This window comes from Theropithecus gelada, chromosome 10 (genome assembly GCF_003255815.1).
Source record: "Theropithecus gelada isolate Dixy chromosome 10, Tgel_1.0, whole genome shotgun sequence".
NCBI lineage: Eukaryota > Metazoa > Chordata > Mammalia > Primates > Cercopithecidae > Theropithecus > Theropithecus gelada.
Genome location: NC_037678.1, coordinates 4,206,694 through 4,234,125, shown reverse-complemented (window position 1 = coordinate 4,234,125; position 27,432 = coordinate 4,206,694). Strand labels below are relative to the sequence as shown.

General features: G+C 56.3%; 1 protein-coding gene across 1 annotated transcript in view; it reads right to left on the bottom strand.

Moving 5' to 3' along the window:
- Positions 1–1,840: 1,840 nt before the first annotated feature.
- CELSR1 (cadherin EGF LAG seven-pass G-type receptor 1) overlaps positions 1,841–27,432 on the bottom strand; it is a 182,322-nt gene continuing 156,730 nt past the window's right edge. The window contains exons 19-34 of the mRNA XM_025399607.1: positions 25,739–25,922; positions 23,833–23,976; positions 21,461–21,665; positions 20,424–20,591; positions 18,236–18,362; positions 14,194–14,394; positions 9,988–10,162; positions 7,255–7,367; positions 6,730–6,809; positions 5,279–5,405; positions 4,546–4,671; positions 3,945–4,039; positions 3,435–3,538; positions 3,081–3,230; positions 2,355–2,579; positions 1,841–2,100 (exon numbers count right to left, since the gene is read on the bottom strand). Coding sequence (XP_025255392.1) covers positions 1,841–2,100; positions 2,355–2,579; positions 3,081–3,230; positions 3,435–3,538; positions 3,945–4,039; positions 4,546–4,671; positions 5,279–5,405; positions 6,730–6,809; positions 7,255–7,367; positions 9,988–10,162; positions 14,194–14,394; positions 18,236–18,362; positions 20,424–20,591; positions 21,461–21,665; positions 23,833–23,976; positions 25,739–25,922 — 2,484 coding nt within the window. The remainder of the gene's footprint in view (positions 2,101–2,354; positions 2,580–3,080; positions 3,231–3,434; positions 3,539–3,944; positions 4,040–4,545; positions 4,672–5,278; positions 5,406–6,729; positions 6,810–7,254; positions 7,368–9,987; positions 10,163–14,193; positions 14,395–18,235; positions 18,363–20,423; positions 20,592–21,460; positions 21,666–23,832; positions 23,977–25,738; positions 25,923–27,432) is intronic.

Sequence of the window (27,432 nt, the reverse complement as noted above, 5' to 3'; positions counted from 1 at the left end):
GAGGGCCCCATACCTCTGTCCAAATCAGGAACCTGCAAGACTTTAAGGTCCCAGGTCCCACGGGGAGCAAGAGCAAAGGACAAATCCATCCCCACCTGCAGCTGCCAGGCCACCTGGGAGGGGGTGGTGGTGAGGGAATGACCAGGTGAAAAATGACAGCCGTGTGGCAACCATGCCCCACAGTGACCTCAGCAAGGCTTCTCACACCTGCCTAGTCCTGCACTGCCCTGTCTTAAATTCACACAGCCAGGGCAGAGGGCAAACGCATGCACAGCGAACACCAGGGACCCAGGGGGCCGGCGGGGAGGGCCCGTGCCATCCTCACTTCCTGGCCAAAGGCAGCTATAGAGCTTCTAACTGCTTGGTTTTAGCCCCACTGCTGACATATTTTCCACCTTTGATCTGCTGGGGTACCAGTTTCGTCAACACATGCCAGATTCAAGTACAACTGTGCAATCTTCTTTACACGGAAGACAGCAAGGGATCATCGCATGGATCTCCTGGGATAACAAAGTCAGCACAAATGCAAAATATATACAGGTTTCACCTCCTCAGAGTCCAATACAAATATATAAAAGTATCTACAGCTTTCCCACATAGTGAAGTGATTTTAAGACAAGGAGTGCCTTTGCAAAGGGCTGCCGGGCTTCCAGCCACGCGTCTGCACTGCCATGAGATGCCCACCTGGGCGGGGCTGGACCACAGTCTTTGGTCTGTGCCTGGCGTCCCTGAACTCTGGGCAGCCTCTGGGCCCTGTCTGGGGTCCCCTCGCAGATCTGGCTCTGGCTGCAGTCTTAGGATCCAGCGGCGCTGGCCCAGTGGTCTGCGCCTCCCTCATGCCTGTGGCCTTTGGCACTTGTCACCAGGTCTGACAGGCCCTGAGCTCCTGGGAGAGCCAAGACTTTTGTGTCTGGATGACCAGTCCGGGGGCTGCCACCGTGGGGACCGCCACACTCTGGGCCCACTCCACTTCAAGGGCAGTGGCCCCTCGGGCTCCAAGCTCTGAGGGCTCAGTGATGCCACAGCCTGTGTGGGGGTGACGGGCTTGCCTCACGGTTTCCTGATGGTTCAAATTGAAGTTTCATTACTGCCTCTGTGCGTGGGAAGAAGCCATCAAGCAGGTGAAGGGTCAGTGAGGGTAGTGGCTGGGTGGGGCCCAAGGTCACACAGGGGCAGGATCCCCCCATCAGGGTAGAAGGGGCATCTGGGGGCTCCAGGGAGGGTAAGCTCATGTTGGATGTTGCTGCCTTTGGGAGGCAGGAGAGGGGACCAGGACTAGCCTGTGGGCTTCTCTGCTGCCGGTCTCTCAGCAGAGCACAAGGAATCTGCGTTAGAAACCGGCCATCTCTACGGTGACTTTTGGGAGGGGCATCCTGAAGACCTGGCTTCTCCCTTGTGAGTTTGGAAGGAGGGAGGAGGGAGGAGGAGCCAGGACCCCAGCTCCAGCCCGCCCCCTTCACCCCGCCCCCTTCACCCCGGGCATTCCGGGACCCTCAGTATCCTTAGTTGCAAGGTGGGTGGCAGTGGTCCAGAGCGGAGACAGTGCTGATCAAATGCAGAGCCCAGCACTTTAGGTCCTAGCATTTCGGGGCTGGCCAGGGCTTCAGAGTCCCAGAGGCCTGAGACGTGCCCCCAGGATAGGGGGTCTGCTTGTCTCCGGGGGATCCCCCTGACCTCAGCTGCAGCACGCCCCCCTACAACCCTGCATCCCTGCCTGGGCTTCCTCTGCACTCAGGGCTCCAGGTGAGATGGGTGCCAGGTGCCTGACCACTGCCCCCTTTCTCTCCTGACTCAGGACAAGGGGGAAGTGGGTGACCCCCGCTCTGGAGGCCCGGGCTACTCACTCAGAGTCTGAGCCGTCGGCCTGGACGCTCCCGGTGCGCACGTTCATGGCCACCCCGTTGAGGTGCTCACGCCCCGGCTCCCTCCCGGGGTTCTTGATGGTGATGGCGCAGTCGGGGCCGCCAGAGCCCAGGGAGGACGTGCGCGAGGATGTGGGGCTCTGCTCACAGTCGGCCAGCTTCTCCCGGAGCCGGCCCTTCAGCGTCTGCTCTGTCAGCATCAGCGGCGGTGGGTAGGTGACTTTATTTTTCAAGATGCCTGGGAGGAGGAGGCGCAACAAGGTCACATCCGGGTGATGCTGCCAGGGACAGCTGCTGGGCTGCGTGCATCGGAGCCAGCCTCAGCCCCTGTCCTTCCTCCTGGTTTCCCAGGTCCCAGGGCTAGGCTGGAAGGCCACGTCTGTTCTGCCCAGGCCCTGACCTGCCCCACCAGCCCCACCCCCACCTCTGAACCAGGGACTGGCCCTTCTGGGTCCTCCAGCCTTTCACTGCAGCCCCGGCTTCCCCAGGCACCTTTCCTCTGCTCTGGAGGCTGGCAGCTAGCAGGCCTGGCCGTGCCCCCGCTCTCCCGGTCTGGGGGATTCTCTCCACGGTGACTGCCCTGCTCCTCGCGGTGCAGCTCCACGCTGACCTTGGTCTCCACCTTCAGGCGGGGCTGGCCGCCTGGGTCCTCACTGTCACTCTCAGCCAGGCTCTGGTCAGGCCAGGCGGCCGGAACGTGGTTGGCCACAGCATCCCCTGAGGCATGAGAGCGGTGCTCAGCAGACAGCAGCACTGCCACTCGAGCTGCGCCCCTGAGAGCCATGGCTCTGGCAGGTCCCGGGTGGCTCTGACCCACCTCTCCCCAACCTGTAGGCCTGGTAGGGCTGAACCCTAAAGGTGGGGAAACTGAGGCCCAGGAGGGAGAGTCCTGGCAGCAGGGCCCTTGCTGGGATCCCCCGCTGCATCTGTACCAGTAACCACACATGGCTATCCACCCCTGGCAGCCTCACCTGGACCTTGCGGTGACGGTCCACAGAGAACCCCCGAGATTTCCTGCCTCTGCTCCAGGGATTGGCATGGAGGAGCAGAGGATGTGGGGGAACCCAGCCAGAGTCCCCCCCCACCCCAGGCTGTCCTTTCATGTGGCTGCAGTGCTGCTGGGCATATCTTGGGAGGAAGGGACCCAGCCATGGCCAAGGCCTGCCCCTAGCCTGCTGTCCACAGCCCAGCCTGGCCCAGTGTGCCCCACACGCTCACCTTTAGGGGTGCTATGGATGGCGCCCCTGGCCGGGTCCCATTTTTCCTCAGCCCCCACCCCATCGTCCTCGCTGTCTGACGAGTGTGAGGAGGCATAAGAGCTGCTCTGCTCATCCAGGGACAGCTCGCTATCTGAGTCGGAATCATGGCCTGTGGATGAGCGGGGAACAGGGAGGCTCAGGCCCTGGGAGGTGCAGGGGTCCCACTGAGGCCAGGTAGAGCCACTGGGCCCCTGGCATGCTGACACTGCGCATGGCGAGGCTGCTAGTGCTTCTTCAGGGGCGGAGTCTCCAGTGACCAAAGGGACGTGGGAAAAACAACCCCGGGGATCCTCCCCCTCCGGGGAAGCCATACCGGGGGGGTCCTTGGAGCTCCTGGGCACGAAGGATGCGTCTGGCTCTCCGTGGCTGCCCCGCACCAGCCCAGAGGACACGCTGAGCTTCTGGACTCCTTCATCCCTAGAGAGGCCGGGGAAAGGTGGGGCTCAGTATCATCCCTCAGGGGACAGGAAGTGCTGGAAAGTTCTCCGGAAGATTCTCTGCCCCCACCCTTCTGTGTTACCATCAAGAGCACAGACAAAAGAGGCTCCCAGTGTGTGGGGGAAGGTGGTAGGGGAAAGGTTGCGGGGGAGAAGGTTGGCGGGGGGAAAGCGGTGGGGGAAAGGTTGTGGGGGAGAAGGTCGGCGGGGAGAAGGTCGGCGGGGGAGAAGGTCGGCGGGGGGAAGGTGGGCGGGGGGAAGGTGGGCGGGGGGAAGGTGGTGGGGGAAATGTGATGTTGGTTGAATGGCAGGACATAGATGGGGGTGGCGCCAAAGCCTGAGGGAGCTCGAGAGCTACCTCCCCGAACCTGGAGCTGCAGCCTGACCTGACAGTGCTGTCCAGCGAGGCGGTGGACTCGCCCAGGTCCGTGCGCAGCATGTCGGGCCCATCGCCAAAGGTGGTGTTGCAGTTGAGGGAGCGCTGGGGGGAGGCAAAGGGCTGGTCACTGCCAGGTGGAGGCCACCACATGACCACCACAGGGGATGACTCTGTCCCCATGGCAAACCCCCCACACCCACACCCTGGCTGGGCCCCTCCCCAGCACACAGGAGGAGCCGGCCCCAGTCAACCCTCACTGCAAACAAGAGCCTCCTGGCAGCTGAAGGAAGCGCATCCTGGCCCACACTGGTCAGGGTTGCTGCCCTCCCTATAGCCACTGCTTCTGGTCAGGGTCCTTGGTGGTCCTGGCCCCCTTTTTCTAAGGCCTGGAAAAGCAGGGCTAGGACGCGACCGAGGCCCCATCTGGCCGATTCTTTCACTCTCTGGTTCTGATGCTGGCAGCCATACCGTGCTCCGCGGGCGGCTCTGCTATCCCCACCATGAGGGGCACACAGGCTGCGGGGCTGGGGCTGACGCGCGATACTCCTCCCTCACCACTCAAGATGCCGCCCAGCTTCCAGTCCCACGGTGTCCCCGGTGCCTCTTACCGTCAGCAGGGTGGCCCTGGTGGTGGTGGAGTCCTCCAGGTGTAGCTTCCTCCCGCCGAGCACACCCTTCAGGTGCTTCCGGACCTCCTGGTTAAGCACGCAGTGGAAGAGGAGGACGAAGGGGCCCTGGAGGGAGGAAGGCGGGGTCAGCACCTGCTGCTGCCTCCCTAGGCACCTGCCCTTAGGCGCCCCAGCACAGATGCGCACACAGCCTCGAGTGCACACCGCCAGGCCGCGGGGCCCAGGACACAGCCAGGCCTCCCCTCCTCAGGGACTGCTGCTTTCTCGGGGGCAGGTTGGGGAGCTCAGAAACTGAGATGCCTGGGCTGGGCCCCCCGGCGTGCTGGAGGCATTGAAGGCCCCAGCTCAGACCAGAGTCTTCTGGGCACTCCTTTCACAGCCCTCGGGGCCCTCTGGTGTCCCCGCTGTGTCGTAAGTCCACTTGCTGGCCAGCCCTTAGTATGACCAGAAATGGCCACTTCTGATCCCTGGAGACACAAGTGGACTTGTGCTGGCCTGGCACTGGGGTCATCGTCCCCAAACACAGTGGGGAGGAGGCACCAGGCCCTGTGCTGGCTGCAAAAGGGGCTGAGTCCTTGCAGCCACAGGAGGATCCCACGCGAGGCCCAGGCAGGGCTGGTTTGAGACCGCAGGCCTCCACTGCCTTGCATCACAGCAATGGTGCCACGGCGGCCAGGCGGGGGCCCCCGCAGGCAACTCAGCCGCCACCTACCTGTAAGCCACTGAAGATGGCGAAGAGGTAGTGGAAGCTCAGTGCATCGCGGTTCACAGCCAGCAGCCCCAGCAGCCAGGTGGCGCTGATGAGCAGCAGCAGGAGGAAGGCGGTCCTCAGCAGGAAGCTGCGGGAGAGCAGGATCAGGCCTGTGCCCACCGCCACCACCTGCTCCCTTCCTCCCTCCCTCCCTCTCTGCGCATCCGCCCATCTGTCCGTCCGCCTGTCCACCCAGCCATCATCCACCTTGCTCCCTTCCTCCCCCGTAGCCAGGAACGGACTCATCCGGGAACCAGACAGAGCTTGTGTTAGTGGGGATGGTGGTGGAACAAATTAGGAAGCAAATAAATGACAAAACAGGAGCCATGACGACTACACCAGGCCAGGGGGCCTGAGCCACGCCCATGGCTGCACTAGCTCCTGTGAGACACCTGTGGAGAGGCGAGAGGAAGAGCCCAGGGCCTGCCCTTGACGAGCTGTGACCCTGCAAGCAGCTTCCTGAGCTCTGCCTCAGTCTCCCCATCTGTAAAAGGGGAAGGCAAAGGCACATCCCCTCCCAGGGTTCAGAGGGGATGGAGTGAATCAGGGTGACAGAGCCTGCAGGTGCACAGGTCAGGGATGGCACTAAAGATAAGGAACTGACAAGGCCCCAGACTCCCCGTGTAATCCCCACATCTGGCCACTCACCGCCCCTCCCTCTCCACCCTCCTGGGCCGGGAGCCTCACACTCCTCCTGGCAACCCAGCCCCCGTGCAAGCATTCTCCCTTCGCCCATCCCTGGCTCAGTCCCATCTGTCAGGTCACCAGCAGCTGCCAGGTCACCAGGGGCCACCTGGTTGTCTGACAGATGCCCCTGTCATCCCCTCCTGACCCTGTCACGGCTCCTGAACGCTGTGCTGAGTCCTCCCACAGTGCCACCTGCTCCTTTGGGGGCCTCGTAGGTTCCCTCTCCTCCCTAGAACACTGGAGGTTCCCTCCGTGCTGGGCCCCTGTTCCGCTGCACCCTCTGATGGTGGGGCTGGGGGGGGGGGGCCTCCACTCCAGTGGCCCCAGCAACACCCGCAACACCCTCATCACCCATCAGAAAGTTCCATCTCCCCCACCCCACCCATCTCCACCCTGGTGATTCCAGGCAGCCCAATGCTTCCGTGCCAGGCGGGAAAGACTGAAGCCCAGGGTTGGCTGCCAGCTCCCTCCCCTCAGCTAACCTCCCCCAATTCCCCTCCCCTCAGCTAACCTCCCCCAATCCCCCCTCCCCTCAGCTAACCTCCCCCAGCCCCTGCAGATGCAACGTGGGAAACCTCTCTCGAGCCCTGGTGCTCACCCAGCTGCCCCCAGCCCTCCTCCATGAGGCCCACATGCCCTCGTGGGGCCCCACCCCACAGAGACTGGACATCGGGGTCTCAGGGCCCAGCTGACATGGCTGGCCGGTCAGGTTCTGCCCCACTTACACGATCCCTTTTTTCCCATAATAATGGTGTTTTCTTTGGCAGGAAACCTTTGCAGATAGGACAGAAGTGACTGTGTTGATCTGAAAACAAAACAAGCCGATCGATGTCAGGTGGCAGACTCTTCAGTCTTGTCACTGCAGACCTTCAACTGCCAAAAGCACCTGAAGCCCTTTGCCCTGCATCTCAGGAAGGGGTGTCTGGGTGAGGAGGACCCAAGCCCTGGCCTGTGGGACCAAGCACAGCTGTCTACCCACTGCCCCACAGGGCCCACCACACCCAGCCTGCCTGTGCAGGACCCTCCTGGGTGCTGGACGCAGACGGTCTCGTGTGGACACGACGCGAGACCCGAACCCACGATCAGAGGGAGAGGTTGGGGAGGGGCCTGGTGGCTTTGGGTCACAAGATGGCCCTTCCTGCCCCGCTTTGGCTGCTCAGAGGAGTTGGTGGCCCCAGCCAGCCCAGAGCAGTCCTTCCAGCTGACGCATGCTCGGAGCACCCGGACTCCCGTGAAGGCCCCACACTCACAATTATAACAGCTCCGATGGGCCCCGCAAAGCTCCAAATCAGCGTGTCTTGCAGGGACAGCCAGCAGAAGTCCGGGTTTCCGTAGCCCTGGGGGTCCAGGCCGACCGCCAGTCCTGAACACAGCGGGGAGGAAGGGAAGGGTGAGGGCCGCGTGCCCAGTGGCCACCCCATGCCAAGGACCAGCCAGGGTGGGGTGAAATGGGGGACTCAGCATGTCCCTTCTTAGAGGAAAGAGCAAGGAGTTTGGGGAGCCAGCCCAGGGACCCTCTGAGCACAGTCTCTCCGTGTGGGGTCTCAGGCTCACCGGCCCAGGTGGCAGAGGCCTATCTGGGCCGGGGGCTGCTGAGGAAGACCAGAGACCCTGGAGGGTGGCAATGAGATGGTGCAGGAGGGATCATGAAGGCAGACGGTGCTTGGGAGGGCCCTGCCAGCTGGGCCATGTAGAGGTCAGAAGGCTGTGATGGACCCAAGGTGCAAGGGATGAGGCCCCAAAACAGATGGAGGACGGCATCATGTACGGAGGACGGCATCATGTACGGGGGCCATATGTGAGCGGGTGGGGGACGCATACACCCCCATACCACATCCAACCATGTGCACATGCCATACACATGTACATACCCTATACACATGCATGCACACACGTGTGCAGACATGCATCAGATATACATACCATACACATGTGTATACCACACACACCCCCGAAACTGCCTCAGCACTGGGCTTGCTATGTGAGCTGCCTGTTTAAATAGGGGAAGAAACACTCTGAAGCAGTCGCCACTCCTAACCATCGTGTGACAAGCCAGATCCGCCTGTCCATGCAGAGCATCAAGGTGACACTTGGGACAGGAGCAACCAGCAGGTGTGACGTGGTCTTTCTGTGTCCCTCACCCCACCTTGGCCTAGGCTATGCTCCTCCCCATTCTCCTTAAATATTTAAAAGATCCCGGCTCCCTGCTGCTTAACACCCTCCAGGACTTCCCACTGTCCTTTGGAGGAGCCAGTTAACCAGGACCACCCAGGACAGTCAGGGAAGCCCCAGATGGCCGGGCGAGGCAGCGGCCACTGACCAGCGTCTGCAGCTCAGTCTGAGGCTCCCCAGGAGTTGTTTTAAGATCTTGTGCGAGACAGACCTAAGTGTTAAACACCACAAACCAAACCAAAACCTGTTTTTAAAGCAAGTAGGAAACGTGAGCTATCTGGACTTAGAATCCAAAGGGCAGAGGCATCGCAGAGACCTGCTCTGCCTGGGCATCGAGGCAGCTTTTACACAAAGCCATACGAGCCCCTTTCTAGGCCACATTCTTCATCTCAGCGTCTCGCACAGTAAGCACCTAATCTAGGCAAGGTACGGCCTGTCACGTCAGGAAGTGGCAGCTGCTACCTCGCCCAACCTGCCCCCACCTCAGCGGCCCTGGGGGGAGGTGAAAAGGTTCTTCTCGCTGTGGAGACCAGGACAGTCCAGCAAGTGACCATGGCACTGGCCCCAGGGTGGCTGCCCTGGGGGCAACTCCCCCCACCCCAGTGACTCTGGCCTCAGACTGCGTCTAATCCCCAGAACCCAGGGATTACCCAGGAAAAGGGGTTCTTCTTCTTGTGAATAAAGATGGATCTTTCTCAGTAGGGAGCAAACTGACTTTGATTTTTAGCAAAACGTGTGCTGAGGAAGTACTGTTTGTTCTACTCACTGATTCACTATTTATTCATTCATCCACTCACTCATCACATCCACGCATTGCACCCACCCAGCCACTTAATTTCATTGTCATCCATTAGCTACCCATCCATCCACCCACCCATTTCATCCATCCCTCCATCCACCCACTCATCTCTCCATCCTTCCATCCATCCTATTCATCCACTCACTTATCCCATCCATCCATCCACCCATCCATCCATCCACTCACTCATCTCTCCATCCCTCCATCCATCCACCTATTCATTCACTCACTTATGCAATCCATCCATTCACCTATTTCTCCATCCCTCCATCCACCCACCCACCCATCCATCTGCTCACTCACTCATTCCTCCATCCACCCACTCACCCCCACCCATCCATCATCTACCCACTCACTCAACCCCCACCCATCCATCTACTCACCCCTCCACCCATCCATCCATCCTCTCACCCCATCCATCCATCCACTCACCCCCTCCATCCACCCATCCATCCACTCACCCCATCACCCATCTATCCACTCACCCATCCATCCCATCCACTCACTCACCCCCCCATCCATTCACTCCCCAATCCATCCAGCCACTCACCCCCTCCATCCACCCATCCATCCACTCACCCCATCATCCATCTATCCACTCACCCATCCATCCATCCACTCACTCACCCCCCCATCCATTCACTCCCCAATCCATCCAGCCACTCACTCACCCCCCCATCCATCCACCTGCCCACTTACGCACTCACTTGCTCTTCCCCCCATCCCTCCCATGCATAGACGTGGAACTTTTGTCTGTTAGGTGCTGCAGAAATAACCCTGAACAGACCTGGACCCAGCTCTCAAGGAGCTCACACCTTACAGAAGACATTGCCCCAGGTGTCTGCAATTGCCCCTGTGCGTGCAGACAAGTATGCAGGGCCGGGGCCTCCTCTGCAGGGGGCTGGACAAGCATTGGGGCTGGGCAGGGAAGAGAAAGGAGGACAGCTCTCCTGCACAGCTGGGTCTTTTGGAAACCTGTGTTTTTATGCAGGGCCACTCTGTGCATCCTCACCTGTGACAATGGCCGGGATGCCCCAGCCCACGACGTAGTAGAACCGCATGGGCCCCGTGTCGATGTTGCGTGCCTCAGTCAGCATGCGGTAGACATGCAGGCTCTCCACGAGGGTCCAGGCAAAGGTGCTCATGTAGATGTAGTGGAGGAGGATGGCGACCACCGTGCACAGGAACTGCGCAGGGAGGGGCCGGACTCAGCGAGGGCCCCTGCATCCCAGGCTGAGGCCAAACAGGCGTGAGACAGGGGTGGCGGGGGGGAGAGCTAACAATTCAGACCACCCTACGTGTCTGTCCTCAGCTGAGCAGGGCTACATGTCTGGCCAATGGCTGAGAGCCAGGAATTGAAAATCAACATCACGGGGCAGCTGAGCCAGCAGGTGAGAGAGCCCTGCCTGTCTGAACACAGAAAGCGGCATGAGAATGACAGAGAGACCAGCCTCCGAGGCCACAAACACAAACCCAGTCCCACATGCTACATGCTGCATGCTGCGGAACTGCACTTGAAGATGTGGCCCCGGGGCAGCTTCACACCCAGTGCTCTGGGGAGGGGCAGCTTCACACCCAGTGCTCTGGGGAGGGGCAGCTTCACACCCAGTGCTCTGGGAGGGGTGAGGGGCAGCTTCACACCCAGTGCTCTGGGGGGGTGGGCAGCTTCACACCCAGTGCTCTGGGGAGGGGCAGCTTCGCACCCAGTGTTCTGGGAGGGCTGAGAGGCAGCTTCACACCCAGTGTTCTGGGAGAGGCTGCCCCAGTCAGTGCTGCCAAAGCTGCCGCCAGCTGGGAGAGGATGGCAGGCTCCCCTCCAGGTCCCCAGAGGCTGAAGCAGCCAAATGGGAGATGGGGAGAGAGAGAGATGGGAACACTAGGAACACTGGGAGGGGGAGGGTCCCGGGTCCCACCCCGACCCCACTCCCAGCCGGCCTGCTCTGGACACACTGTCTAATCCTCAGTAACCATCCCATCAGTCCACCCTACCAGGGGGTCCCAGGGAGACAGCCTTTAACAGACACAAAAGCTTAGGAGGAGAAGGAGGGCCCCCACCTCAACCCCAGGCTGAAGGCCACTTTGCTCAGGCACTGGGTCATGGCGCCCCAAGGGTGCCCCTGTTGCCACATCAGCCTCGAAGGGCCAGCCACCCTCCAGAAACAATGCCCCCGAAGTGGGAAGGGCCCCAAGTCAGCATCACATCTGTCAGCTTCAGAACAGAGCAGGAACCAAAGCAGAGACCACAGGCTCAAGCTATGCCAGAGGCAGGCCCTTTGCCTCAGACCACACGCTCGACGTCAGGAAACAAGGCGCCAGCGTATGGCTGGTGAACCCTACACCAAACACCCCAGTTTCCTGGATGGAAATCACGCTGCCTTAGGAAAAGGAAAGGGGCGAGAAGGTTGGTTGGCTGGATGGCTGCTTTAAATAATGTGAAAAGTAAATCCACAAAACCACCTTCTGAAAACAGAAACTGCGAGGACTGTGCCATCCTGGCTGCAGCGGGGTTGTACCTGCTTCCGTAACCAACGTACCATCTTTTCCAGAAATACAACAAAGACAAAAGCGGATGCATAATAAATCATTTCAGCCTGCCAGCGCTCTGAGAGATGAAAAACCTCGCCCAGAGATAGGATTGTGGGTTTACAAAAAAACCATAAAGCCCAGGCACGCTGCCAAGCCCCTAGAACGCTGCCGGGGCGCCCTTTCCTTCTCCGTGCTCAGCCGTGCGTGGCTGCCGGGACAGGGCTCACTCCGGCGGGAGATGAGTCAATGCTGGAACCCAGGGACCGCCTCGGTTTTGCTGGTGGTGTTGAGTTGCAGGGAGTGGCCTGCACAGACTTCCCTCTCCCCCGTTCACGCCACTCAAAAGCACACTAGAGGGGTTTTGAGATGAATCGCACACTTCTCGTGAGCCTTCCCGGTCCAATGCGCGGATGAGAACATGCCCATTGCGCGGCTGCGCCTGGCTGCGGGTGTGAACGCATCCCTCCGCAGGAGCAGCGACCCTGCCATTCGCGCCCCGCACACAGAGCCCCCGCCAGCCCAGGGCCTCAGCCTCAGGGAACACCTGGGAGGCAGCGGGGAAGGTTGGCCCTGGCTGGTCCGACACAGGCCTAGGAGCTCGTCCTTTGTGGGCCAGGCCTGGTGCTCCACCTACCGCTGCTGGGAAGCCATGGAGCCTTCTCAAGAGTGACCTGCAAGGTGGGGGTGCCCGCCTTCCTCCTTGAGGTGAGAGGGGTCTGGTCCCACTGCTTGCCATAAAAAAGGAGGAGCACCTCTGGTCTGCACGTGGCCCTGAGCAGCTTGCTGGAAAGTTCCAGCTTGGTCTTTATTCCACTTCCCTTCCCAGGGCCTGTCCACCCCCACAGACACCCTCTCCACCCACGAGTTGGAGGCGGCCTCCCCGGCTCAGGCGGCACAGCTTCCTTGGCCTCCACAGGTGCCCCATCTCACCCAGACCTTGCCTGTCAACAGGTGGTATCTTCATCTACGCATTCCTCTCCCTTTTGGAGACATCAAAGTCCCCTGACTCCTCCTTCCTGCCTGCTCCATAATGGGTTGGTCCTGTCCCTCCTTTCTCCTTGTGCCTCCACCCCACCCTCCCAGGCCTGTGCGCTACCATCAGACTGCTCTGATCTTCTGCCCGTCGTCCACGGCTGCCAGGCTCCTGTTTCTTTTTCTTTTCTTTTTTTTTTTTTTTTTTGAGACAGGGTCTCACTCTATTGCCCAGGCTGTAGTGCAGTGGCGCCATCTTGGCTCACTGCAAACTCTGCCTCCCAGTTTCAAGCGATTCTCGTGTTTCAGCCTCCCAAGTAGCTGGGATGACAGGTGCGCACCACTATGCCCAGCTAATCTTTGTATTTTTAGTAAAGACAGGGTTTCACCATGTTGGCCAGGTAGGCCTCGAACTCCTTGACCTCAAGTGATCTGCCTGCCTCAGCCTCCCAAGGTGCTAGGATAGTAAGTGTGAGCCAACATGCCAGCCTAATTGTTTCTCATAACATGCCTATAGGCTATTTTAGATTTCTCCATGAGATCCTTCATGTTACCTAGTAGTGACAGCTTTGTTTCTTCCTTTCTGATCTCTGTGCCTTTGTTTTCCTTGTTCATCGCACTGGCAAGGCCACCCTGCACCACAGTGATGAACAGAGTGGTGAGTGGGTTCCTGACGTTACAGGGGATGCCTCCAGTATCTACCCATTGTTATTTATGTCAACAGTAGGTTTTCTGTAGATGCCTTTATTAGGTTCAAGTTTCCTCTAGGCCCAGTCTGTTCAAAGGTTTCTTTCTCTTTCTGTTCATTAATGAGCATAACATTAATCAAAATTCTTTTGTACATTCATTTCTGAGAAAAATATTTTTCCCTTAAATGTACTGGTGAGGTAAATGGCATTCATAGATTTTTTAAATGTTAAACCATCCTTGCATTCCTAAGATAAACCCAGCCTGGCCATGGTTTTTATACTGCAATGCAAATTCTCTAATGGTGATAGGAGTATTCAGGCTTTCTACATCTTAAATCATTTTGTTTTGTTTTGAGACAGTCTCGCTCTATTGCCCAGGCTGGAGTGTAGTGGTTCCATCTCTGCTCACTGCAACCTCTGCCTCCCAGGCTCAAGCAATTCTCCTGCCTCAGCCTCCTGAGTAGCTGGGATTACAGGTGCCCGGCACCATGCCCAGCTGATTTTTGTATTTTTAGTAGAGACGGGGTTTTACCATGTTGGCCAGGTCTTCCTGACCTCAAGTGATCTGCCTGCCTCAGCCTCCCAAAGGGATCCTGGTGGGATTACAGGTGGGAGCCACTGCACCCGGCCCTTAAATCAGTTTTGACAAGAGTTGTATTTTCCTGGGGATGTACACAAGAATCGCTTGAACCCGGGAGGTGGAGGTTGCAGTGAGCTGAGATCGCGCCATTGCACTCCAGCCTGGGTTGACAGAGTGAGACTCTATCTCATAAAAGAAAAGAAAAAGAAAAGAAAAGAAAGGGCCCCCCATCTCCCAATAGAGTCAAGGTGGTGAAGTGCTTGGACCTGCCAGTGAATCCCACGTCTCCACCCACAGCCTGTGACACGGCACGTTCCTCAAAGGGCATCTGTGAAGCGGAGGTGGGGGTGGTGAGGAGCCAGCCAGGGTGCTTGGAGTGGCCAGGAAAAGACTACAGTACCCGCTCCAAGGTGTGGCCCAGACAGTGGGGAGGGGAGCAGAGTGGCCGTACCGGGTTTTCCGTCTGGTTGATCCCAATCACGAACACCAGCTGAGAGAGGAACAGTGCCGCGGCGAGGTGCTTGTGAATGCTGTGCAGGTTGGAGCGCAGTGTGCGGACCAGGCTCAGGAGGACGAAGGCCACCAGCAGGGCCGCCAGCGACAAGGACACAGCGGCGTAGGTGACGATCTTCAGGGGCAGGACCTCCCCGTTCTGTGGGTGGGAGGGTTAAAGGCAGGAGAGAAGGTAAGGGCCAAGACTCAGATCTGGTCGTTGCATAACAGAGACAAATTACACACTTGCTCATTAAATGATCAAATGTTGGCAGGAACCAGCGTGACTGGGACATGGTTCTCAAGGCGGCACAAAACAAGCACAAAGCAGCAATGAACAGTGTGGGGTGACAACAGGTTCTGGAGGCGGATGGTGGTGATGGCGGCACAGCAACAGGCTGTGCCACCAGCTTAATGCCACTGGCTGTACATTTCAATGGGAAATTGTGTTATGCATATTTTGCCACATTACAAAACCACCATACTGGCCAGGCATGGTGGCTTATGCCTGTAATCCCAGCACTTTGGGAGGCTGAGGCGGGCAGATCACCTGAGGTCAGGAGTTTGAGACCAGCCTGCCCAACATGGTGAAACCCTGTCTTCACTAAAAATACAAAAATTAGCCGGGCGTGGTGGCATGTGTGCCTGTAATCTCAGCTACCTAGGAGGCTGAGGCAAGAGAATCGCTTGAACCCAGGAGGCGGAGGTTGCAATGAGCTGAGATGGCACCACTGCACTCCAGCCTGGGTGACAGAGCAAGACTCCATCTCAAAAAACAACAAAACAAAAAGCAAACAACAAAACAAAAAGCAAAAACCAAAACCAACCCCACAGGCAAATCCTGCTGTCAGGAGGGGCTCAGCCTGTCTACCCAAAACCAACCCCACAAGTAAATCCTGCTGTCGGGAGGGGCTCAGCCTGCCCACCCAAAATTCTGGGCTGGCAGAAACCTTCCAAAGAGATCCTCGGCTTACGCAAAAGATAAAGGCGTCTCCACCGCAGGTGCACGCAGTACCTCTTGGACTTTCACTTAATCCTATCATGGACTTACTCTTTTGGCTGAAAGACTTAATGCCCGCTTTACAAAGAAAACTGGGTAACTGTGTTAATACCAAGAATGTCATTTCTTTTGTTCAGCAAAAGCTTTTACTGAGCACTTATTGTGTGGCAGAGGTTCTGACAGACCTGCTAAGGGCATCATTTCTTTTTTTTGGAGATGGAGTCTTGCTCTGTCGCCCAGGCCGGAGTGCAGTGTCCTGATCTCGGCTCACTGCAAGCTCTGCCTCCCGGGTTCAAGCAGTTCTCGTGCCTCAGTCTCCTGAGTATCTGGGACTACAGGCGTGCACCACCACGCCCAGCTAATTTTCCTATTTTTAGTAGAGACAGGGTTTCACCATGTTGGCCAGGCTGGTCTTAAACTCCTGACTTCAGGTGATCTGCCCGCCTTGGCCTTCCAAAGTGCTGGGATTACAGGAGTGATCCACCGCGCCTGGCCTCCAAGGGCATCATTTCATATCATCCTTAGATCACAGCTATGAGGAGAGTGTGAAATGCAACCCTCATCTTCCAGGTGAGAAAACCAATGCTTACAGAAGCTAAGCAACCCGCCGGAAGTCACACAGCTGGGCAGGGGCGGAACTTCAGGTTTCGGTTATGTGAACTGGCAGGCCCGATGCTTCAGACTGCCACAGCGCTGGGCACCTGTACCCTTCCTATCTGTTCTGTTTTACCTACTTATCCCTCAATATGACGTGTTCTATCAGCGGATGGATGTCCTGTCCCAGCTGCACATGTCTCTATCATAGCTTGCTATATGGAATTACTTTTAAACCAGATCCCTTATTAATGCATTTCTTTTTTTCTTTCTGAGACAGGGTCTGACTCTGTTGCCCAGGCCGGAGTGAAGAGGCACAATCTAGGCTCACTGCAGCCTCCGCCTCCTAGGCTCAAGCCATCCTCCTACCTCAGTCTGCCAAGTAGCTGGGACTATAGGCATGCACCACTAAGCTGGGCTAATTTTTGTATTTTTGGTAGAGACAGGGTTTCACAATGTTGCTCAGGGTGGTCTCGAACTTGTAAGCTCAAGTGATCTGCCTGCCTCGGCCTCCCAAAGTGCTGGGATTATAAGTGTAAGCCACTGTACCCAACCTTATTATGCATTTCTTACAGGTAGTACACTTTTTTAAAAAAAAAAAAAGGCTGGGGTCAGGAGTTCAAGACCAGCCTGGCCAACATGGTGAAACTCCATCTCTACTAAAAATAAAAAAATTAGCCAGGCGTGGTGGCAGGAGCCTGTAATCTGAGCTACTTCGGAGGCTGGGACAGGAGAATCGCTTGAATCTAGGAGGTGGAGGTTGCAGTGAGCTAAGGTTGCACCACTGCACTTCAGCATGGGAGACAAGAGCAAACACCGTCTCAAAAAAAAAACAAAAAAAGGAAAATGGTGCTAAAATATACGTGCCATAAAACGTTACCATCTTGGCCGCTTTGAATCATGCAGTTCAGCAGTGTGTATGTTCACATTGCTGTTTTCTGTGCTTTTAAAAACCAAGACACCTGTCTAAGACCCAGGTCCCTGGGGAGTTTCTGCATTTGGGGAAAAACAAGCTCTGGCTCTCTAGTAACTTCAGATAGATGTTGTTTACCAAGTGGAGCTATAAGCCGGGAAGCCAGGATCAGGCTGGGCTGGGGAGGCTGAGTGCTCATGGCCCTGGGTCTGGAACTGCCCCTCCTGAGGCTCCTTCAATGCCCTGGGCCCCTGGGCATCCCTGGGGCCTGCAGCAGCACCCCAGGCTCCCTCCACTGGCTTGGGGGCTGTTCAGAGACCTCTGGCTTTGGGGCACCCGGGCCATGGGAGCCTTGGACTCTCACTCCAGCCTCCTTTCTTCTGCCTCCATTTCAGTTTCCTTGGCCCACATGTCACCCGGCGTCCTGGCCACGAGACAAGCCCCAACCCCGCCCTTATATGGACAAAGTCCACTAATCACTGACCCCTCTCCAGGCTGGGTCCTGCTGGGGAGTGCCATTTGCCCATGAGACGGGGGCAGAGGCAGGGCAGCGTCACCTACACATTGCACAGAAGGCCTCTGCCCTCCTCCAGCCCAGCCTGAGGACTGACTCACCCTTCCAAGAATGTGACAGAAACCAGGGCCACTTCACATCAGAAAGCCCTCGGGAAGGACAGTGGCCTGAGCCCTTGAGCCACAGTGCAGCCCTGGGGAGGGGCCAGGGGAGGTCACCCAGGCCTCTGGTTCTGACTCCAAGACACCAGGGTCCCACACAGGCTGAGGCCAGGCTGGCTCCCACGTCCTTCTTGTCTGGGTAACGGGAGGCCAGGACAGCCTTCAGAACACTCCCCAATTCATCTGCAGGCCCACAATGGCCGGCTCACATTCCCAGGCCGCTTAAAATGCCAGAGGTTAAATATTAGCCGCCCAGCCTTTTGTCCTGTGGCCCTGCATGTGGCCCCGAGGGAGAGCGCCCAGCAGCTGTCACGTCCCTTAGGATCAAAGTGAGTGGGGAGCCGCACCATCCAACAGACCCGCTCTGAAGTGAGGGGCAGGTTCCGAGAGCTCCTTGGAGCCTGAGCTTTGGGTCTGCCATTCCGGGATTTAATGCATAACCAGGGCTCTCTGAAAACCCTTATAATGGGGCTTTGTTATGGAAATCCTTGCAGACTCTGGCCAATCCTGGAATATGTGTTTTAATCGGTTGATTTGTTTTGTTCAAAGCGCTTAGAATGGAAGATTTAGTGTGAGGAGGGGCGGGTTTGGGGGTAGGCTCAGTGGGTTTGAGGGGCAGGTTTGCCACAGGGAGGGGCAGGTTTGGGGGTAGGCTCAGTGGGTTTGAGGAGGGGCAGGTTTGGGGGTAGGCTCAGCGGGTTTGACGAGGGGCAGGTTTGGGGGTAGGCCCAGCGGGTTTGACGAGGGGCAGGTTTGCCGCGGGGAGGGGCAGGTTTGGGGGTAGGCTCGGTAGGCACAGTGCCACAGGAGGATGCCCACCTCACGCCTGGATATGTCCATGAGCACCGCAAAGCTGGCTGTGTGGCTACACTGGCAGGCGACGTGTGTCCGGTTCCTGGACAGGAGCTCGCAGCCCCGGGCAGACCACCCTCCCGTCCCACTGACGCTGTGGAGAGAAGAGAGAAGGGGCAGGGGTAAGATGGTTCCCTCCACCCGTGAGTCTGTAGGGGGCAGCCTTTGCCCAGCCCTGGGGGCTCCCAGGCCATCCTGTGCTGAAAGCCTGGTACCCTCGCAGGCTGCTCTTCGCCGTGTTCCGCACCAGCCCCCTGCACCGAAGACAAAAGCCACCTGGCTGTAAGAATAGCAGCTTTGCTGCGGTGGAGGCAGGACCATGAGAACAATCTCCCTTCCCTTCTGTGTCTGGTCAGGGCCTCCAAGGAGCACCCTCTGAAGTTCAAGTTCTACGTGTCATCTAGCAGCAAAACTCAAATGGGGCTGTCTCGCGTCCACCATGTGCCCCGCCACTGGAACCACCACCCGGGGTTCACACAGCTGCGATGCACTCCTGTCTCTTTCTGAGGGTAGATCTTTCAGAAATAACATCTCACCTTCCTCTGACGCTTTCATCTTCAGGTTGCACAATGTTTAATGGGAACTGCCCAGAAGCCAGGGCCCCATTATGACTGCCGCCTCACTGATGGGAAGGCCCAAATAACAAGCTGTTACAAGGTGTGCCTCGGCTTCCGACAGGGCCCTGCCCTCGCGCACTCTGGGAAAATCACATAACCTCTCAGATGCTTACTTTGCTAATCTGTAAAATGGGATGTGAACGTGAATACGTCTGGCACCAACTTTACAATGTGGGAATAATAGGTGCAACTTAAAGCAGAGAGCAGGTCATTAGAGCTGCAGCTAATTGGCAGGACGCAGATGAATGCCCAGCACAGACAGCCGGGCCTGACGTCCCCTCGTGGTGAAAGGGGTTCCTTTCTTCTCTCTTTTATAAGCCACAAGTGCCTATTACATTCCAGGTGCCATGCTGGTTGCTTATTAACTAGAACTTGGAAAGCACAGAAGCAGGAGAAGAATGAGGCTGGGCTCAACCGGCTCGCTCACCCCAGCACAGCCCCCACTCATGGCTCTCCACTGTGCCCAGGGGAACTGTGATGGGGGGAGTGTTCCTGCTGCACAGACGCCCCTAGATGAACAACGTTCAGCAGATTCGAGCCTGACTCACTGAGTCCTGCATGGCGTCTCCCCTTCCTGGCACTCCCTCCTGGTGTGCGGAGAGCCAGTGGGTCTTCCCCTCCCTGACTGTGCTCCCATCCCAGCCACAGACCCCTTCCCACCACACCCCAGTTCCAGTGTTTTCTTCTAAACAGAGACAGCAAAGGTGAAAACCGACCAGCAGAGAAAAAGCAAGCTCCCTGTAAAAACACAGCAACTCAAATGTCCACACCTCACGTCAACTCCGCCGCTAAAAAGCAAAAGCAAGGCACAAACGCTACTGGCTCCAGCAGACGGGAGCCACACTGCGGCGCCGAATCCACAGTCTCACGTGTGGGTGAGAAGCACTCATTTTGCATTTTTCTAACTACGAAACGCCTTTCCCTCACTTGAACGGATGCTAGAACACAGACTCTTGTGCACCACCTCCTGCCTGCGCCACTCTACCGGCTGACTTCCGACGATGCTTCTGAAACTGGCCAGATAAACCGTGCTGCGGCCGGGTGTGGCCTCTTGGTGGTAAAGCCAGTCCCCAAAGCTGGACTGTGTCAGCCTCGCGGGCAAGACCGTCAGCAGACAGGCTCCTAGGCCAGTCTCTGGGTTCTGTCTCCCGTGTGTGAGCGGAACAGGCCTCTGTCTTATACGGCAGTGAACTGGGCACTACGCTGGTGTTGGCCGCTGCATCCTGGGAGTCCCGCAGGTGAGGGGCCCCTTCCTGGCTGTCAGCCTTGAGGGATCTCTCTGTGTGCCTGCACGTCTGTGTCTCCACGTGCAGGTCTGTGTGTGCATCTGTGTGTGGGCATCTGCGGGGCGACTCTGATGTTCCCACAGAAGCAGAGCAGGAGGCTCGCTGCCCCACGGCGGGGCTAAAAGGGGAAACACAGACCACAAGAGACCGTCCTCTCGGGGCACTCTGCCACGGAGCTCCCAACCCTGCGGGCGCACTCTGCCTCGGCAAAGCTTTCACATGGACATGCGGGGCTCCCGGAGTCACACTTACGCCAGGGAGTGGTTCCAGAACACGCAGACCGGCTTGGTTCGCTCTTCCACCTCCAGCAGGGCGAACTCCACCAGGACGGGCCTCTCCAGGGGTCTCAGGAGCGGAGTCCCCTCGCTGTACACCAGCGCACTCACCATTGGGGTGTTAATGACGGGCCGGTGAGGCAGCCTGAGGTCAAGAAGCCAGAGCACGGGGACAGACACGGTTAGGAAACATTTGCTTAAACCCCAGCACAAATGCCCTGAGGACACGCCACGTCGTGTTTCTAGGGGAGACAGAGTCACACTCCAAGAGCTCAGATCCACGGGCCCCACCGTTATCTTCGTCCCTAGAGCAGGTTTTATCACTGACAGGGCACACAGAGAGATGTGTCACCTCTGGGTCAAATTGGGACTTCAGAAATTTAAAAAGCAAGAGAAGGCACAGGTGCAAAGATGTCACAGCCCATAACAGCTAATGGCAGAAACATAGGGGATGGCTTAACTGTCCAGCAAAAGACACCAAAATAATGGCAGCTCATGGGGATGAATCACCGGGTCACTGGGACCCCAGAGCCAGGGATGTATCTGGGAAACGGCAGGAAGAAGGGTGTGGAACCTCGGGCTGCTCCCACCGAAGAGGTCGCAAAGCTGCTTCTGGGACATTCATCCTTTCCAGCCAGGACTAGCTGAGCAGCCCTAACCCTGGGGCCAGCAGCAGGCACTACCCACGACAGCCTCGGTCAGGTGTGTGGGGACAGAATGGGGTCCCTCTAGGCACAAGATGGGGCATATACCAGGGAGGGGGCATTTCTGGCGGAAACACTGGGATAAGCCCAGGCAAAGGGTGTGTAACGTTCTAGGGTGTAGCGTCCCGTGGCAGCCCCAGAACCTCCCTCCAAGGAACACCACAAAGCAACGGTCTCTGTCTCTGGGCCAGGTCACGGTGAAATGTCACTGTGAAGACCTGTGCTTGATCAGGATCAGGATTTTGACTTGTGGAAGCCTCAGGGGCCTCCAGAATGGGCCCTCCCCATGTGCCCCGTGCCCAGGCCTTACCGGAGGCTGCGACGGTCGGGGTCATAGCGCTCGGGCAGGAGCTGCCCCAGGGTGCGGTAAATGATGACCAGGGCAACGGCGAACTGGCCAGCGTCATCAGGGTGTCGCCTCCGCCTGCTGATCGGGGCCTCCCTCTCGGTGCCAGGCTCCGGGCGCGGGCTCTGCGGGCTGGTCCTCCGGCCGGCCGGCCTCACCAGGGGACCTTCTGCAATGTGAGCAGAGCGTGAGGACTCCGGCAGGAGCATCTGCGTTCCCCAAGACGGCTGCCAGTGCTAGCAGGTGCTTCTCAAAAACCAACAGATGTCCCACAGAAAACAGTACAGCGCATCCTCAAAAAATCAAAAACAGGACTTACCACGTGACCCAGCAAACCCACTTCTGAGTATACACCCCAAAGAACTGCAGGCAGGGACCCAGATACTTCTCTGCCCACATTCACAGCAGCACCATTCACACAGGCTAAAAGGTGTAAACAGCGCAGCCCTGCACCGACCGGTGAGTGGATAAACCAAGAGTGGTCCATCCACACAACGGAATGTTATTCAGCCTTCAAAAGGAGGGCAAGTCTGACACTTGCTACAACGCGGGTGAACCTACAGGACGTTCCGCTCAGTGAAATAAGCCAATCACAAAAGGACAAATATTGTGCAATTCCTCTTATAGGAGGTCCCTAGAGGAGTCAAATTCAAAGACAGAAAGACGGGTGGGCACCAGGGGCTGGGGAGGGGAGTGAGTGTTTTGTGGGCTGGAGTTTCAGATGTGCAGGATGAAGAGTTCTGGAGATGGACCCCTTAAACACGAACGTATCTGATGCAGTCTGGATGTGTGGCCTCCAAATCTCACGTGAAAATGTGATCAGAGTTGAAAATGGGCCTGGTGGGGGGTGTTTGGGTCATGCGTGTGGATCCCCCAGGAATGGCTTGGTGCCCGGCCCTTGGTAATAAGCGAGTTCTCACTCTATTAGTTCCAGAGAGAGCTGGCTGCAATGGAGAGTCAGGGACCTCGTCCTCTCAGTTTCAAGCATGACCCCACATCAGAGTCACCCCTCTTTTTAAGACACGAGATAACACCATATACCTGACAAAATCCATTTACTAACAAGGTTTCCAATTTTAAACTGTCCATTATGGAGTTTATCTTTTCATGTCCTTTTTATTTGGGGAAGTTTTTAGTAATTGCCATGGATCTGTAAAGAAGCACTTTAAGAAAATTCAAAATGTTCAAACTGTTTTGCATTATAACCTCAACCCAGGATTGAAGATTTGTTCATACACAGACAGCATTCTGGCTTGTTTTGTTTTTGTTGTTTTTAGCGGGGAGGGGAAGGTGATTCTAAAATGTCTATTTCTATTTAGAAGCAGCTTTCCCCCCACCAGACAGGTTCTTGCTCTGCTGCCCAGGCTGGGCTGTAGTGGCACGATCACAGCTCACTGCAGCCTCTATCTCCTGGACTCAAGCAATCCTCCCGCCTCAGCCTCCTAAGTAGGTGGGACTACAGGCCTGCGCCACCATGCCCAGGTAATTAAACAAAACTTTCTTGGTAGAGATGGGGTTTCTCTATGTTGTCCAGGTTGGTCTTGAATTTCTGGGCTCAAGCAATCCTCCTTGAGTCGGCCTCCCAAAGTGTTGGGGTTACAGGCGTGAGCCATCGCGCCCAGCTAGAAGCAGCTTTTCACTGCACATCAAAGATAATCAGGTCACATAAAAATTTCAGTTCTTTTTTCTCACATTATCAATTACACGGCTGAGTATCCCTTAGCTGAAATGCTTGGGAACATTTTGGAATTTTTTTTTTTTTTTTTGAGAGGGAGTCTTACTGTGCAGCCCAGGCTGGTGCACCTCGGCTCACTGCAACCTCTGCCTCCCGGGCTCAAGCAATTCTCAAGCACTCAGTGTCCTGAGTAGCTGGGATCACAGGGGCCCGCCACCACAGCTGGCTCTTTTTTGTGTGTTTTAGACATGCGGTTTTACACCACGTTGGTCAGGCTGGTCTCGAACTGCTGACCTCAGGTGATCTGCCCTCCTCGGTCTCCCACAGTGCTGGGATTACAGGTGTGAGCCACCCCACCCAGCCTGGATTTTGATTTTTTTATCGTTTCATACTTATGTTCCAATGAGCACTTCCTTTAAGTGCTCAAGAAGGTTCAGGTTCTGGAGCATTTCAGGTTTGAGGATGAGGATGCGCAGCCTGTACCTAAGCACTTGTACAAAACAACCCTGCTGTCACCAGCAGGACCTGGCACCAGCGAGCACTCGGAACACTCCGGCCCGGAGCCTCAGTGCGCAGTCCTGTGATTCCCGCAGCGGGGTGCCCTCCCCTCCCTGAACGCTGGGGACTCCGAGGGAAGCGGCCGGTTTCTAAGGGGTTCTACCTTTTTCTTCAGGTGGTTTGAAGAAGTCGGCTGGGAAGGAGACGGAGGACTCCAGCTCCCCGGGGAACTCTTCGCGGATGGCGTCGAACTGCGGGACCCTGGCTCCCGTAAAGTTGAACTTGTCAAAGATGTCGACGGCCAGAACTGGGGGGACAGTTCCTTCAATCAGACATAACTCCCAGGGCTTTCTTGAACCCTTGCTGTTTTCTTTTTTTTTTTTTTTTTTGAGACAGAGTCTCGCTCTGTTGCCCAGGCTGGAGTGCAGTGGCCGGATCTCAGCTCACTGCAAGTTCCACCTCCCGGGTTTAGGACATTCTCCTGCCTCAGCCTCCCGAGTAGCTGGGACTACAGGCGCCCGCCATCTCGCCCAGCTAGTTTTTTGTATTTTTTTAGTAGAGACGGGGTTTCACCGTGTTAGCCAGGATGGTCTCGATCTCCTGACCTTGTGATCCGCCCATCTCGGCCTCCCAAAGTGCTGGGATTACAGGCTTGAGCCACCGCACCCGGCCAAACCCTTGCTGTTTTCAAAATGACCACAACTGTCACACTGACACTGGCTGGCCATATTTATTATTTATATTATATTATATTTTTTTTTTTTTGAGGCGGAGTCTCGCAGTGTCTCCCAGGCTAGAGTGCAGTGGTGCGATCTCAGCTCACTGCAACCTCCGCCTCCCAGGTTCAAGTAACTCTCCTGCCTCAGTCTCCCAAGTAGCTGGGACTACAGGCAGGCACGACCACGCCTGGCTTTTTGTATTTTTGGTAGATGGGGTTTCATCATGTTGGCCAGGCTGGTCTCAAACTCCTGACCTCAAGTGATTTGCATGCTCTGGCTTCCCAAAGTGCTGGGATTACAGGCATGAACCACCACACTCAGACTATTTACTTATATTTATTTTTTGAGACAGGGTCTCACTCGGTCACCCAGGCTGGAGTGCAGTAGCAGAATCTCAGCTCACTGTAGCCTCATGCTCCTGGGCTCAAGCGATCCTCCCACCTCTACCTCTTGAGTAGCTGGAAATACAGGAGCATGCTACCACACCTGGCTAATTTTTATTTATTTTTTTTAATAGAGACAGGGTCTCCCTATGGCACCCTGCTGGTCTCGAACTCCTGGGCTCAAGCAATCTGCCCACCTCGGCCTCCCACAGTGCTGGGATTACAGGGTGTGAACTACTACGCCCAGTTGACTGGCCATCTTTAGAACAGAATTGACTTCCAACTTCCTGCATCCCACCTGTACCTACACCTGTCTGCAGTAAGCATGGAGTGAGGCGGGGCTCTTGACATCCATCCTTCTAGAGTCTCACACTTGAGGGTCTGGAAGGCCTGCTGGACCCCCAAGATCATGGCCCAACATTTCCCAAGCCCAGGACCTGTCCCCTGGGAGCCATGGGTGTGTCATCGCAGACTGTCTTCCCAAAGGCTCCACTTACAGATGACGAAACAGAGGCCTAGCTGCTGAATCTTCAGTTTTTTTTTTTTTTTTTTTGAGATGGAGTCTTGCTCTGTCACCCAGGCTGGAGTGCAATGGCGCAATCTTGGTTCACTGCAACCTCTGCCTCCCAGGTTCAGGTGATTCTCCTGCCTCAGCCTCCTGAGTAGCTGGGATGACAGGCACGTACCACCACGCCTGGCTACTTTTTATATTTTTAGTAGAGACAGGGTTTCACCATTTTGCCCAGGTTGGTCTCCAACTCCTGACCTCACGTGATCTGCCTGTCTTGGCCTCCCGAAATGCTAGGATTACAGGTATGAGCCACTGCACCTGGCCTCAGAATCATTCTTCTAAGAGCATGGCCAAGGGGGGACCAGGAGCCCACCTGCTTCACCCCATGGGGGCCCAGCTCTGGGGAACACCCCTGATGGTAGCAGGGTTCCACCCCCCATGCAGCCAGGGCCTTACTCATGTTGGCGGTGACGATGACGAAGGGCCGCAGGTAGGTCCGTCGCACGTTGCGTGCCACGTTGCTGAAGTAGCCCTCGAGGCGCTGGAGCAGCTGTGCTGTGCCACCCTCACTCCGCTGGATCTGCTCCCATGCCGCCCTGGTGGCCGGGGCCAGGAGGGCACTACCCGAGTGGATGACGTCCTGGTCAGATAGACAGTGCTCAGTACTCAGCCTGAGGGGGTCTGGCTCGCAGGACTGAGGGACACCAGCCCTGAAAGCCTTTGCTTGCCTAATGGGCTCATTCATTCCAGCCCTACACTTCAGATTGTGCTCTTTAATATTAGTGTTTTTTTTTAATTTTTTTTTTTTTTTGAGACAGACTTCCACTCTTGTCACCCAGGCTGGAGTGCAGTGGTGCGATCTCGGCTCACTGCAACCTCTGCCTCCTGGGTTCAAGCAATTCTCTCGCTTCAGCCTCCTGAGTAGCTGGGATTACAGGCACACATGTGCCACCACACCCGGCTAATTTTTGTATTTTTAGTAGAGATGGGGTTTCACCATGTTGGCCAGGCTGGTCTTGAACTCCTGACTTCAGGTGATTCACCTGCCTCGGCCTCCCAAAGTGCTGGGATTACAGGCATGAGCCACCGCGCCTGGCCTAGTTCCCAAATTTTTTTTCAAAAAGTTTATCTTAGGAGGAATAGAAAAATGTTACTAAGCTCATAAAGTATATTAAAGTCCAGAGAATTAAAGATGCTTCATATTTTTAGCTTAATTTACTAGATTTACAAGCACTATTTAAATGCTTGGAAGGTCTGTTTGCTAGCCGAACAACTGAAATACAAAAAAAAAAATCAAATATATAACATATATTAGGCTGGGCGCGGTGGCTCAAGCCTGTAATCCCAGCACTTTGGGAGGCCGAGACGGGCGGATCACGAGGTCAGGAGATCGAGACCATCCTGGCTAACATGGTGAAACCCTGTCTCTACTAAAAAATACAAAAAACTAGCCGGGCGAGGTGGCGGGCGTCTGTAGTCTCAGCTACTCGGGAGGCTGAGGCAGGAGAATGGCATAAACCCGGGAGGTGGAGCTTGCAGTGAGCTGAGATCCGGCCACTGCACTCCAGCCCGGGCGACAGAGCGAGACTCTGTCTCAAAAACAAAACAAAACAAAACAAAAAACAAAAAACATGTTAATTCCATTTAAAATACTTAGGGGAATTTCATGGTCTAAGTTTATAAATAGGATCAAACATTAATCAAAGTTGAATTCAAATAGATAAGGAAGTCTGTTTGTTTTGTTTTTGTTTTTTTGAGACAGAGTTTCACTTTGTTGCCCAGGCTGGAGTACAGTGGCACGGTCTTGGCTCACTGCAACCTCCGCCTCCCAGGTTCAAGCAATTCTCATGCCTCAGCCTCTCATGTAGCTGGGATTACAGGCGCTCACCACCCCGCCCGGCAGATTTTTTTTTTGTATTTTAGAAGAGACGGGGTTTCACCATGTTGCCCAGGCTGGTCTCGAACTCCTGGGCTCAGGCAATCTGCCCATCTCAGCCTCCCAAAGTGCTGGGATTACAGGTGTGAGCCACCACGCCCAGCTACAAGTCATTTTTTAACGTGTGATTTTAATAAATCCTGAATCCCATCACATAAACCACAGGGACTGTGGGGGATTCAATGTCAGAGGATGGGACTGTCAGAGTGAGCCC